At 36.4% G+C, this 15,406-nt stretch overlaps 1 protein-coding gene across 1 annotated transcript in view; it reads right to left on the bottom strand.

Moving 5' to 3' along the window:
- The window catches only part of Stard6 (StAR related lipid transfer domain containing 6), a 33,738-nt gene that overhangs the window by 6,663 nt on the left and 11,669 nt on the right, over positions 1–15,406 (bottom strand). The window contains exons 5-7 of the mRNA XM_008835682.3: positions 9,949–10,075; positions 5,278–5,395; positions 3,316–3,409 (exon numbers count right to left, since the gene is read on the bottom strand). Coding sequence (XP_008833904.1) covers positions 3,316–3,409; positions 5,278–5,395; positions 9,949–10,075 — 339 coding nt within the window. The remainder of the gene's footprint in view (positions 1–3,315; positions 3,410–5,277; positions 5,396–9,948; positions 10,076–15,406) is intronic.

Genomic DNA, 15,406 nt, shown 5'->3' with positions numbered 1-15,406 from the left:
TCTATATGGAGTACAATATTGTATAACTGTATTAATTCACCTGTAAACCTAATAATTTACAGCCAATTTTGAAAAAGAAGCATCTTAGCTCTGAAAATTGTAATTGAATATGTCAGTGCTGTTGTAATGAAATGCTTCTTCTAATCATTTAGTTATGAAATAAATAATTAAAAAAATAATAATTAGTAGATGTGAAAAACATTACCATTGAAATCTACCTGATGAATTTATAGCCATGCTCAGATGCCAAGGAGCTCAGAAATTAACTGACTGTCACTAGTAATAATCAGATATATAGAGACTAGAAACACGTGTAAACATCTTAATGTCAATTACATTGAAAATGAATTTTTCTGTATGAAACTGTGTATTTTAATAATGAAATGGAGATCTTTTTTAAAGGTTAAAACCTCATTTAATTTTATGTCTTATAGGGTTTATACTGAGTAAAATATTGTATAACTGTAATAATTCAATTGTAAACCTAAAAATTTACAGCCAATTTTGAAAAAGATGCATCTTAGCTCAGAAAATTGTTATTGAATATGTCAATGCTGTTGTAATGAAATGCTTCTTCTAAGTATGTGGTTATTAAATAAAATAATAAACTGAAAAAAATGTACATATGTCTCTTCATATATACACTTATAGTTTTCAAAAATGAAATATGCTTATATTGCTATAACTAGTTTTATTATCCTGCCAGCCTGGGTTGCATAGTCAGTTTAAAGCTAGCCTAGATAGGACACATAACAAAACTCTGATCTCAAGCTCATAGCAATCCTTCTGTTCCCACTTCCCAAATTCTTAGGTTGTACTACCACACCCTGCTAGATATGTGTAGTTTAATACTTGGATACTATGCTGGCAGAAAGAATTGGAAACTTCAATTCATATTATTTTTTACAGAACCTTATAAGGTGATTAAAAAGTTTAAAGGCAAAAATCTATTCCATTAGAAAACTATTATATGAGAGAAAAAATCTAAACACAAATTCAAGGAGGAAAGAAATTTTGTAAGTGTGCTCACTGGTAAAGTTTTATGTATTTTGAAATGAGCAGTGTAATGGTAGATTCAAGATGTTATGGTATGTAGATTCCATTTAATACACCTATATGACAACATATCCATCTTTAAAATACCAATATTATCTCTGTACTAGAAATTATACCTTTTACTTATATAAAACTCTATGTCAACTTAAAAACATGTAAGAGGGAATATAATTTTACAAAATTCTTTTAAAATTTCAATCACCAGTTATGGGAGTGTCAGCACTTATGCTGTGCTCTGGGCAGAGTTCAGACTGTTTTTTATAGGTCCTAAAGCTCTATTTGAGTTTTTCTATAGACTTACATACATAAGACAGCATTTTTTGATGTTTACTGGAGAGTAATTTAGAATGGATAATATGTTTTATAAGTGTTTTATAATACATTAGCTGTCTAAAATGTTGGGGAACATGGAAAGAGAAGGTTAAGAAACAGTATTTGGGGGTGTGTCAGTATTTTTTCCTATCTGTGAACAATGAAATTATAACTTTATCCTAGGAGAGTATGAGGCCGAGTTTTGACCCTAAACAGGCTGTCAGTGCCAGAGCTTTTGACCTATGATTTCTTTTTTCATTTGTTTGTTTTGTTTTTGTGTCTTTGTTTGCAATGGAAAGGAAAAGTTTACAAGTATATAGTAGAATAATTTCTCAACTAGTGGTGTTGACAAGAGTTGATTCTCCTCATAGATTTGAGGCATTAATTTTCACTTGTTTTATTTTTCTGCTAGGAAGCATAAACTCAGCCACAGGTCCAAAGTTACCAATTAGTGGAAAGACCACACATTATTACTACTATTATTAGAATGTACAGCGATGACTGTCCATTAACGTTTTAAAAGGGTCTTAATTCTTCAATTTAGAAGCAAAACCATTAAGGAATACAGGTCTAAAACTACAAATACATTTACCTCTATTAATAGTTTATATCTTACCATCACAAAATTTTAGACTCATGTCAATATTTTTATTTAGTAGGAATAATTTAACATAAATGAAAACTTAAGGAATTTCCTAGGTCATATATATGTATACATATGTGCCAATTCAATGTATGTTTTTACCAAATCTATTTTCAATTACCATTTTATGTTGATCATCTGTTGCCAGCAACTATCTCTAATTTCCTCAGTTTTTATCTGAATGTTCCTATTGAATATCTCATTCTGCAGGTATCTTCTTTAAACAGGTGAATCCATGGAAAACTTCATTCATGGTAAAGCTGATAAATGTTAGCTGATATATGTTAAGTGTATTGTAATTTCAGGGAAATTTATTTTTAAATATTTTATTATTTTTATTTTATGTGTATGCATGCATTACCTGCATGTAGGTAAGTGCACCCATGTCATGCAATGTCTGCAGAGGACAGAAGAGACTGTCAGATCCCCTGGATCTGGAGCTACAGACAGTGGTTAGCTACCATGTGGGTTCTGGGATTTGAACCTGTGTCTTCTGCAAGAACAGTCAGTGTTCTTAACCACTGAGCCATCTCTCCAGCCCCAGAAGTTTATTTTAATTATTTATTTCATAACCATATGATTAGAAGAGGCATTTCATTACAACAGCATTGACATAGAAGAGGCATTTCATCACAACAGCATTGACATATTCAATAACAATTTCCAGAGATAAGATGCATCTCTTTCAAAATTGGCTGTGAATTTTTAGGTTTACAGTTGAATTAATACAGTTATACAATATTGTACTCAGTATAAACCCTATAACATAAAATTAAATGAGGTTTTAACTTTTAAAAAAGATCTCCATTTAATTATTAAAATACAGAGTTTCATGCAGAAAACTTCATTTTTAATGCAATTGACATTAAGTCATATACAGATTCCTTGGCATCTGAGCATGGATATAAAGTCATCAGGTAGATTTCAGTGGTAATGTTTTTCACATCTACTAATTATTAAGGAGCAAATTTTTATGCTTTGAAGAAATTTTTTTAATACACCCACTTCCCAGGTAGCACCCTCAAAAATTCCTTAACTTTTAGAAGTAGCCAGTGGAGAAATAGAAAATCATGAAATGTTTAACTGTGGGGAAATATTCATGTGTTTCATTATGCCCAAGAATCTGTATATATTTGTAGGGAATTATCCATTCTTATATTTAAGATGGAGACAAATATAAAAAATATTTTAAAAATTGCATAGAGGGGCAAGTTTTCCCTTCCAACAACATATGCTTGTTCGCACTTCTGTTGTTGAGCTAAGAATCCTGAAGTTGAGCTGAAATAAGTACAGAGAACACTCACTCTTTCAGAGGTGTACATACATAGCCACAAGAGTGATTGTAACCACGGATATAATTTGAAGTTGGAGAATATCCTGGGAAGTCCACACTGTTACCTGAAGTGATTAAAAAAAGTTCAGATGAAACCCAATCACAAATGTAAAAATGTCTACTTCTAGAATAATTTTTAAAAAGCTTATGACATAGCATTTAACTTTGTTGCTAGTGGTAACATTAGTTTTACACATGCATGTATAATTGCATTAATATTTCTAACAACGCTTTTACCTTTTTATACAAGAAAGACTCTTTAAAGGTATCACTTAATTACTTTTTGAGGCCTGAATCAAAAGAAGGCATCATGAGATTATTTATTAGGGTCGGGGTCTCAACTTTTGTTGTTGCTAATCTTTTCTTTTACATAGAATATCTGAAGTGTTTAGATACTTTAAAATGCCCTCTTCTGTTAATGCCATGTACTGATGTCAAAGTGTAATCAAAGCTCTCTAGAATTTGTCTTAGTAATTACGTGGCATAACATGTATACTGCAGTGAATACACAGGGAAGGGATTATGATTCAATTTGTAATTATATGTTCTTTCTGAAAGTAGTTTAAAGATATATGCCTTGTTAAAACAAGAAAATGGATTTTCCTATATGAGTTTAACATGGGTAATCAGGTCTATGTAAAATACAATGTGAAGTGCTAGCTCAGGAGATTAATGTGGTGGAATGAATTTTCCGTTTTTGGATCATTATCTTCACAGAGCTTATTACAGTGGCATGATGATATTGCCAGACGTGATATTAAACATTTTCTCCATTGAAAATGGAGGTAAATACTGTTAGGTTAGCATCTGTTTTGAAAATCAGAAAGACTGGAGTTTTAAATTCAATAGTTTATTAGCTATGTAATTCAATATTTTCACTGCTTAATTTCTGAAAATTTTAGTTTCATCTTTAGTGAGATTATATATGCAGAAATATTTAGCTCAAAGCAAGGTACAGAGTAAGCTTTAAAAACAGAAAAAATGGAATATTCATTGAAAATTTATTCAGTGGAAGTTTCTTACAGAAAATTTAGTTTTGTTCTTGCAATAAATGAGTGCTTCCCTCTGGTTGTTGGTTTTAGCCCATATGCTGCTTATTTATTCATTTATTTGTTTATTTATTTATATTTATTTTCCATGCTGGGGATTGAACCTAGGTCTCCTGTGTGCTATGTACATCACCACTGAGCTACAGCTACTGCCCTGTGCTCTGTGCTCCAATTTCACTTTCCCTCTGACTTCTAACAGAGGCTAGAAGTGGCTTGCTTCCCAAATGTGGAAAGTAACAGGTCTATGTTTTGGACATGCCGGTAATTTGTAAAGTGGGCAGTGAAAACATTTTATGTGTTGTAACTTTGAAAGCAACAATTAAACATGTTTGTACATTGAGAACATCAGTCTTAGTTGTTTCGTGCAAGACACAAGTCAGTGGGCTAACAAGTCTAATCCTCATGGTATGAAATGGTCTGAGTCAGTAATACAGGTTAGCAAATTTTCATTTTACAGAGTTGCATGATTACAGAGCAGGTGCTAAGTTTATATCAAAACTTCCAATTTCTAAAAGAAATACAAGCACACTTAAGACTCATGTAACATAAATAATCAACAGTTTTACCCATTGCATATAAGCTAATTTTGTTTCATAGGATTTTTAAAAGGGATACAATGAAATTGTAGCCTACAGGCATCCATATTGAGTCCAGAGTTTATATTACAAAAGTGAAGGAGATGACATAATTATTAATATATAAACAACACCTCCTGTGTTAAGTAAAACATCTGGCCTATCTGCATGACAAGGATTGTTGGTTGCACTAAGTACAAAAAGAAATAACAATAATATAGTTTCTTCTAAACTGTTAATTCTATTAAAGGCAAAAAACTTTAATGACACACAGTAATTCCAAAACATGGGCAAAATGCTTCAACTTACTACTGATAATATCCACATTCCCTTCATAGTGCTTCATGTATACTAAGTCGATAAAGTCTCTGGAGGAAATTGACCCCATGGCAAAACTTTGTGTAATGATACGGCAAATAAATGTGTCCTGCAACAAATCAAATCATAAAATTGCAAAAATTATTTAATATCAATCATGTATTATTTCCAAAAGAGTTTCATTGTATATGTTTGGTCTATCTTTAGAAAAAAACCACAACTTAAAGTTTTATGACTGTCTCACCAAATCAGTTTGCATTTTCAGTGTTAAAGGAACATCCTAAGATCATTAATTTTTCCGATATTTAGATGGAGAAAAGAAGCTTTGTGCACTTGGTACTACCAGCCTGCCTTGCATGGCTTCTGGTTATTTAATCTATTCTCATGTTGCCCGTGTGGCACTATGTCCTCTTCTCCTAGTCCATGACTAATGAACCGCTGTTTAGCTCAGTTGCCCAGTGCCAGGTATTGTATGTTTTTCCCCAAGAGTGGAAATTTCTCTTCATCCCTGGTTGAACAGGAGGCAGTTAAACATACTTTTGGAGATGAAGCAGATACTATAAATATTAATAGGAAGGTAAAATGATCTTTCTTTTAGTGTAATGCTATCTAGAGAAACTGGAGAACTGACTGGAAGGAGCATGGGACTGGGAATCAGGAGACCGGGTACAAATCCGAGGTCCACCACATATTGGCTATAGGAACCTGGGGCAAATCACATAATCTCAATCCGCTTCTAAATTTGAAATATCTTTTGATTTATTATTTTCTTATGTGTATGAAATGCTTCGTCTTTGTAAGTGCACCAGTGTCCATGAAAGCTAGAAGAAGGTGTCAGATCTCCTAGAACTGGAGTTGCAGATGGTTATTAGCTACCATGTGGATGCTGGGAACTGAACCAGGTCCTCTGCAAGAGCAGTCAGTGATCTTAACCACTGAACGATCTCCCTAGCCCCATTTCAAAGTTTTCTAAAATAACTTTCACTGTCTAATCTTTACCAAAATCCCATTTTAGAACTCAGTTTTGGTTCTTCTTCCCCTGCTATTGAGTCTATCTCCACATTGTGTCTTGGATCCTCTGACTTCTCTTGTTTCACACTGCCCCAACCCTAGAAGAAATCACCGTAACATCCTGTTCAGTGTTCTCTGACAGTGTCCTAACTGTTCCCACCAATTTCAACCTAGCTCCTCATAAACCATTCTCCGTTTAACAGTTGTCTTCTAAAAGTCTAAATCCAATCAGTAATGCTCCCTGCTTGAAAGTCTTGGTTTTCCCCTGCAGCAGAATCTGATGTCCCTGACCTATGAGCTGCTTACAGAATCATGTCCCAGACCGACTTTATTAAGCCATCTGCTCCTTGTTCATTATATTCAAATCACAGATCTTGGTTTTTCTGCATTACACACCGCCAAGCTCCAGCTTCAAGCCCTCTGCACCTGCTTTCTCTCTGTTGCTCCCCAGATCTTTGCAGTTTCTCCACCACACCTCCATTTCATTATTTAGGTTTCTTACCCACATGTCTCTCACTCAGGCGTATCCCAATTAACTAGATATAAATTGGCTTCTTCTGGTCATTAGCCTTCATAGGATTTAGATTTATCGATCCTGTCCTTCATAATACATATTATTTGGTATTATTTTTTAAATTCTTTACTTAATATGTCTCTTCTGACTATAACATGGCCTCTGTGGTCACAGGGATATTTTCTGTCTTCTATCCTTGTGCTTAACACCTATGTAGTTTATAATAGGTTACCAAAATGTATTTGTAGAATGAATTTTCAAAAGAATACAAATATTTCTGGAGAGGTGTTGGAGTAAAGTTAGGTTTCCTTCACAAAACAAATTCATAAGAGAAAAACCCACAAATAGTAACAAGTGGAGAAGATTATATTACAGCCACCTTTCCTGGAACTTATATTTATGGCAGTATTAATGACATATAAAACCTTATAGTTTCTTTTAACATCTTTTTACTTGCTTTAATCTTTGTCACAAATCATCCTTTCCCTTATGTTACTAATTTTCTTCTTCCTGAGCTTTTTCTTCCTCTTCCTACGTCCTACTAATCTTTCCTTCTGTCTCTGAAGCCCATCTCCCTCTCACACTTCATCTGCCTTCAACTTTCCATTCTGACTACTTAACCTCCTACTCGCATGTGCCTTCTTCCCTCCCTCCCTTCTTCCCTTTTTCCATTCCTTCTTTTCTTCCTTTTGTTCTGTTTTTCAGACCCATGGCCTCATTCATAGCTGCTATGTGCTCAGGACTGCAATGGCCATGTTATATACGGAAGAGAGTGCCTCTCCAGCCCCTCTTCTGCTGTGGTTCCTGGGCCTCAGAGGAGGTGATGTTGGTGTCCCATTTGGAGTCAAACACTCAGCAGTCATTTAGTCCCAGCACTCTGACCAGTTATGAGTCCTTTTTTGACTGTCAGCCATTGCTGAAAGAGGCTTCTCTGACCAAGTCTGAGAACTGAACTAGTTCATGGGTAAAAACATATATTTAGAAGGCCGTTTACCTACACGTCCATTTGACAAAACATTAGTAGTAAATGCACCCATAGGGCCTGTGACTTCCCTAGGCATAGGATTTGGACAGGTTTATTATAGTGCCAGGCATATAGTTCCTCCCATGGAGTGGGTCTCAAATCCAATTAGGAAGCAGTTGTTTGCCCCCAGAACATTCATGCCACTGCTGTACCAGTACTCATATCTTGCTGGGTATGTTGGTATTATAGCAGGTAGGGTCTATAGCTGGAAGTGACTGTTGAATTCTCTCCCTTAACAGCCTGCGTGGCACCCTCTGGCACTATGAATACTAGCCAGCAGGGAGGAATCTTCTGGCTCACTTCCAGCTTTTTTTCTTTATCCTGTATCCAGTGTGTGTGTGTGTGTGTGTGTGTGTGTGTGTGTGTGTGTCTTTAGCAACAGGGTCTTTACTGGCTACTCCTGGAAGGCAGTTGCCTGGATTGTTTCAGACGCTTCTGGGAGCTACCTGGACAATAACTCATAAAGAGGTATCCCAGAACTCACACTGAATTGTGTTTGGAAACCTGACTTCTGGGGCAGTATTAATCTAAGCAGAGTAGTTCTTGTTCAGCTCCTTGTTTTTGCTTTTTAATCATAAATTTTACTTAGCTTATAAAGTAATTTTTTATATCACTTTTTCTCTACATCTGATTTTTGGTCGACCTTGTCCCTACTCTCACCTACCCTCATCCTCCTTTAAACTTTTTCTCCCCTAGCAGTGTGTGTGTGTGTGTGTGTGTGTGTGTGTGTGTGTGTATGTGTGTGTGTGTGCAACAGTGCATGTGTGGAGAACAGAGGGCACTTCGACTCTTGGTCCTTGCCTTCCATTTTTGAGGGAGGTCTCTGTTGTTTATTGCTTCATATATCAGGGAAGCTGGCCCATGGGCTTCTGGGAATTCTCCTGTCACCACTTTCTAACTACCCCACGGGAGCGCTGGGATTACAGATGCATGCTACGTTGACTGGCTTTCTTACACAGGATTTTAGGATTTGAACGGCACGGCAACCACTTGGCCCATTAGGCTATCTCACCAGTCCCATCTATACTCTTCAATACTATCTGCTATTCATTCTTAAGTCCTTATGATGTGTATACACACTGTTCCTGTTTCCTAATGTAATAGAGTAAACTAAACTCTGCCAGGACACACTTGTAAACACAGTAGCAGGGAGGCAGGAAGAGCTTCAGCTCTAGGGCAGTATGGGCTGCACAATGAGTTATGGGACAGCTTGGGCTTCATAGAGACTCTGTCTCAAAAAACAAAACAGCAACAACAATAAAAACAGCAACAACCCCCAAACTCAGTGCTGGAGAAATGACTCAGTGGTTATGAACACATATTGCTCTTGCAGAGGATTGGAGTTTGATGCCCAGATTCCATCTTGGATGGCTTACAACTACTTAAAACTGAGCTCCAAAATGATTCAAACCTCTTGCCTCTGTAGACACATACCCACATGTTCTCTCTCTCTCTCTCTCTCTCTCTCTCTCTCTCTCTCCTCTCTCTCCTCCCCAGACACCCAAAATTTAAAAATGATAAAATGCTTAAATTTATAAAAATAAATCTTAAAAACCCGAAATATCTTTGATTTCCCATCAATAAGGCATGCTTAAATTTATTTTCCTTGTAATAGAGATAAATGCCTGAGTTTATTTCCCTCATAACTAAAGGACATAGCAGCAAGAGACTTTGCCAGAGTAGGAATGTGAGAAGTATTTATACCAGAATAAAGCTAATTGGAATTATAATCTTTAATAAAAAGGGATGGTTTAAGCTTTTAGATAAACATTTCAACTAGGTATAATGATCCATGCTTATAATCCTTTTACTCCGAAGGCAGAGGCAAGAGAATCACAAGGTTGAGGAGAGCCTGGGCACCTTAGTAATAGCTGGTCTCAAAATAAAATTTGATAAACATGCTATGGGGGGAGGGGGAGTGAGCTCAGTGATAAGAGTTTTTGCCTAGCATGCAAATCACCCATGGTTCAATCCCTAGCCCTGAAATGAAAAAAAATTGGCTGATTATGAATCTATAAGATATAATGGTACAGTTTCAATAAACTTAAGACATAAAAAACAGAGATAATAGTAATACAGTAAAGCAAGTATTTACTATTAAGCAGCAAATTACCGAATCAATCTTGTGTAGCACATTGTACCCTTTTAATGACTTATCCCATGTAACTCTGTTTTCAGGTTGGTAGAGGAAATCAGATAGCTTAGCTGTTGATTCTGGAATTATCCCTTCAATGCGATATCTATAGTTAGCAAAATGAAGAAAATTCAGAATTTTAGTTTATGCTAAAAATATCCTGCTGTCAAAATTGGAGATAGCATGAAAATAAAACGAAATCAAGAAAAAAAATTAGATAGCAAATAATAGTGAAGAAAATGTGAAATTGAGAATCCTTTATCTGAAGTGCTTGGGATCAGAAATGCTTTTTATTTTGGATGTTTTAAAATTTTGGAGTATTTACATGTACATAATGAGATATACTGGGTATAAGAACCAAGTCTAAGAACAAAATTCATTTGTAGTTCACATTTCTTACACACATAGTCCGAAGGAGTTTTATACAGTTTAAAATAATTTTATTCATGACACTAATATTGAATGGGAAGTAGTAAAGCTTATTTAAATATACATTGCAACAATTACTTCAAAATTCATTTTTCTAGCCAGGCCTGGTGGCACAGGCCTGAAATCCCAGCTACTTTGGAGGTTGAATAGGCAGGAGGATCATTATATTCAATTCTTGCCTAGGCTTTGCAAAGAGTGACTTCAAGTCCATATTGGGCAACTTAGTGAAACCTTGTTTCAATAAGTAAAAAGACAGTTTGGTGATATGGCTTAATGGTAGAGAACTTTCCCAGCACATTTTAGTTTTTTTTTTTTTTTTTTTTTGAGACAGGGTCTCCCTGTAGCCCTAGCTCGTCTGGAACTTGCTATGTAGACCAGGCTGGCCTGGAACTCAGAAAGATCTACCTGCTTCTGCCTCCCCAGTGCTGGGACTAAATGCATGTGTCACCACACCTCCATGCCCAGCAGACACTGACTTTTAAATTCTTGTGATTTAGTTATCCATCAAGAAATTAAGACAGTGGGAGAAAACTGGATTCAAACTGACTCTTGGCAGAAGGTTGTTAGTTGAAAGTGAAGTCACAACAGTACTGGCAACACTGTTTTCAAAATAAGAGGATAGGTGTATGTAAAGCAAAGCTTTTTTTTTTTTTGAAGTGAAGTCTCCCTGTAGCCCCAGGTCTCCTGGAACTCATTACGTAGATCAAGCTGGCTTCAATCTCACAGAGATCTGCCTGCCTCTGCCTTCCAAGTGCTAGGATTAAAGGCATATACCACCATACCCCACACATAAGAAAAACTTTTAAGCCTCCAGAAATTAAATTTTTTTCAGAAAGTGAGATAAGAACCAAAGGTTTTCTTTATGTCAGCCATTTTTTTCAAAAGCTATTTATTATTTTTATTTTATGTGTATGCATGTATTGCTGGCTTGTAGGTAAGTACACCTGTGTTGTACAATGCCCACAGAGGACAGAAGAAGCTATTGAATCCCATAGAATTAGAGTTACAGCCAGTTGTTAGCTGCCATGTGGGTGCTGGGATTTGAACCCTTGTCTTCTGCAAGAACAGTCAGTGTTCTTAACCTCTGAGCCATCTCTCCAGGCCCTATGTCAACCAAATTTTTAAGAGTTTACTATTTTAGAAATAAAGGAGTTCACTATTAAGCTCAGTGAGAAATGAACTTGAATAATCACCAGGTAATGCAGAAAGGAAATCAGACAGGAAACAGTTAAAATTTAAGTGCAACACTTTTGTTCAGTAGTTTGCACACACGGTTCAAGATTGTCTTTTATCTAACCTCTCTGTCCATCTCCCTCTCTCCAAAGTTTGTAAATTTTGAGGATAAAGAGTTATTTACCCTTTTTGTGTTTCTAACTAATACCTAATTAGGTGTGTTTCATGAAGCAGTTATTCCTTAAATGTACTTACTGATGATGACTGCACTTAGTCTTTTTAGTCTTTCACTGAGGGACACCAACATAAACCATCTATTTAAGAGTACTTTTAAGGATGTGGGGTTTTTACCCTTATATACTTCAGCCTGGTACTCCAAGCACTCACTGGAGAGGAATGTGGAAGAGCTAGAATGCACAGAATTCAAAGGCTAAGAAGGGGAACGCTGTTTTGAAGCGTGTTTTGGAAGATTCCAAAGTCCCTTTTACAGTTTTGAAAATATTATAGACAGACAATATTGAAAAGTGCTGCTGATGATACTGATTCCTCAGTGTGTGAAATAGGAAGTGTGTAAAATGACCTAATCTAAACTCAAAATTCTAGTTTTGAAAGAATGCCATACAACTCATCAATGAATAAGCTAACTTTTATTCCACAAGTTATTCATAAAGTGAGAGGGCAGCAGAGTTGAAATACTTTTCAAATTACCTTATTAACAATATATGAATTATTTTGATAGGAAGGACTTTAGGACTCAAAGTTTAGGAACTTAGTCAACCTGGATGAGCACTATGTAAGTTAAGGATCCTCATTTTGGTCATAGGAACTTCATCCAGTACTTTGGTTGCTATAAAAATGTTAAGTCCATTTAAATCTGAATGCTTTAAGTTAAAAAAAGTTTGTAACTATCCCATATGTCTACATCAGAGGTTCAAAGAGAGTAATCTTTGATAGTAATCATCATAATAAGCAACATGGAAATAACTGTTAGGAAAAGAAAACAATGAGTTAAATAAACATGAACTGTTAAAGCAGAGAAGGCTCCCTCTGGTAGAACAGTTCTCTGGATTATTTGCCTCAATTATTCCACAGATACATGGGTGCCGGTGCTAGCCGGCCGAGATGAACAGCACCTGAAAGGGGGTGTGAGGATTGAAAGAAAAAACAAGAGACAGAGAAAAGATACTTGGGAGGACTGTCAGTAGAGACTGCAGCCCCGGTTTATTTCAGCTCCGCCTTTTTATACAGTAGAACATCAGAGATAGCCACCGTTTGCTCAGCTCAATGAGCTTCAACAGCTGTTTTTTCCCACCTGTATCTGAGGGTCAAGGAACAGTCAAATACTTGTCGTGAATTCCACCATTTAACCATCTTCCCTAAATTATCAACACATTCCTCCTGACTTGGCAGAATAATTAGGTGCTGGTGTGCAAAACACACAAACTCTTGAGTCAAGGTGAAACAAGCAAGCCTGCCATGGCTCAATGTACAAAATAGCTGTGCTTACACTAATAGCTCCCAATACATGGGATAGTTTTGGGGGTGGTCAAGGAAATCAATGATTAAGAAAATGCAGCTAGCCTCTGAAGTAAAGTGCTGGCTTCTAAAAGTTTTCATCTCACTAACAAGATAGCTATCTTGGAGTGGTCAGTTAGGTAGGACTTTATTCACTATTAAAATGGGGATAATATTTACATTGTGAGATACATGAAGAGTAAATTAAAAAATACAGGAAAGTTACTTAGTATAATGTCTTATATAAAATAAGATGTTCATACACATGAATTGCTTCTAACATTTACAGGAATGTGTAACTGAACTTTATTTCATTTCTGTTCCAATCAAAGAATTCTCATGCATAAAACCAAGGGCTGAAAGCTAACCATAAAAAGTCCTTTCTGGGTGGCAGATTATTAACAAGCAGCTTACTTTTTGCATATCAGTTATATCAACTTTTCATTTGGTAGTCAACAAAACTGAAGTCCATAAATGCATTCAATAAATATCTACTATTTGTCTATGTGACAGGCAGTCTTCTGCTGGTAGGATAACCAGAATAAATAAGGGTGACTAATTTCTAGGTTAGTTTCTATTCAAGTTCCTGTTCACATCATTTTATATTCTAATAAGGCATACATAATGAGTTGAAAAAAACAAATAGGTTCCATATCGTTTTAAATGCTGGGAAGGAGATAAAAACAGAATAGTGTGGTAAACAGGGGCTGATTATGGACATGTAGGGAATTTGGCCTAGTAGCCAGCAAGGCCACTCTGAGGAGGGAGTGAGACTGAGAACTTGACAATCAAAAGTGACATTAGTTTTAGAAGTGGAAGAAAAGCATGCCAAACAAAAGAACAATTATGAAGACTCTGTGACCTCCTGTGCAGGGAATTCAAGCAACAGAACTCTGTGGCTCATCACAGGGTGAGAGATGACGGACTGATAGGAAACGAGGTTGAGCGTAATGCAGGGACCAGACAGTGACTTGCAGGTCATGATGAAATGTTTGGATTTTATTTTAGATGTGAACGAAATCCTTTAAAAGATTTGAAGCAGGGAGTGACAATTTGAATTACATTTTAAGAATCGACTTTGGCTACTTGGTGAAGAATGGGATGTAGTTGAACAAAAATAGATGCAAGGAGTTACTCAGATAAACCAGTGAGAGATGGTTGTAGTAGGGTAGCAGAATGAAGCTAATAAAAGCCTACTACTTCTGTCTCTATGTTTGGTCAAAAGGATTTCTATCAAGATCCAAACCTTGGGTCAGCGACCCTTCTCTATCATGCTTTATAAGTACATTATCCTTTTCTTTTTCCTTTCTTTTTTTTTCTTGGAACTCACTATGTAGATCAGTCTGACCTCAAATTTACAGACATTTGCCTGTCTCTGTCTTCCGAGTGCTAGGATTAAAAACATGCACCACCATGCCTGGCTACAAGCACAGTCTTATTCAAGAAAAATTTAGAGATCTAACGCTGTGCTCTTGGCCACAGATGAAGGTGCTACAGGGAAGGACTCCTGCATTGTGCAGTGGTAGGCCTTGTGGGAAAACTGAATCTGAGGAAGAATTGCCTCCAGTGGAGCTCAGGCAAGTGCTGGATGAAGGGAATGGGAATTTGAAATTGAGAGATTACCAACGTCCACAATCCTTCTCTCCTGCCATAGTCTGGAAGTGAAAGTGATCTGACCCAAGTACCAAGGGCACAGACCCAACTATAGGAAGAGATCAGATTTCAGCAGGAGTTGACATCAGCCTATAAAAGTTCACCAGCAAAGGAGAATGGCTCAATGACCCAGGGTAACATATTTTCCTGCCTCTGCTAGTGTTTGGTGGAGAAAGAGACCCTTCAAAACCACAAAGGTACAGGAGCAGAATAAGAAACCTCTTGCTGATTCTGTACTGGAGGAACAGACACCAAGACACACAGACCTGTGGAGATGGCAGAAGTGTGGTAAGGAAGTCTTAGCTGAAAGATCCTTAGCACTTAGCACCCTGGTCATAGAAGAAGGACCTACGCAGGGCCTGGGAAGCTTGTGATGGAACTTGGTGCACTGTCCTGTAGGACAGATCTAAGGTAAACACAGGAGTCAGGCTTTCCCCAACCTGGACCTAACCTCTATTTCAGTTTATTAAACATAATACTTACTTTAGTCTATTGCTCATTTAATCTTTAGTTTTTATTTTCTATATTTATTTACATACATATCTTGTTCATTTTTTAAAAAACAACTTTTAATAACTGCATGATTAGAAGCATTTCATTACAGCTTTAACATACTCAGTAACACATACCAGAGCAAGAGTACATCTCTTTCACAAGTGGCTGTAAG

The sequence above is a fragment of the Nannospalax galili genome, unplaced genomic scaffold, assembly GCF_000622305.1.
Source record: "Nannospalax galili isolate Female #2095 unplaced genomic scaffold, S.galili_v1.0 scaffold1097, whole genome shotgun sequence".
NCBI classification, from domain to species: Eukaryota; Metazoa; Chordata; class Mammalia; order Rodentia; family Spalacidae; genus Nannospalax; species Nannospalax galili.
Note: the sequence above shows the minus strand (reverse complement) of the source record. Positions and strands in the feature narration are given on the sequence as shown.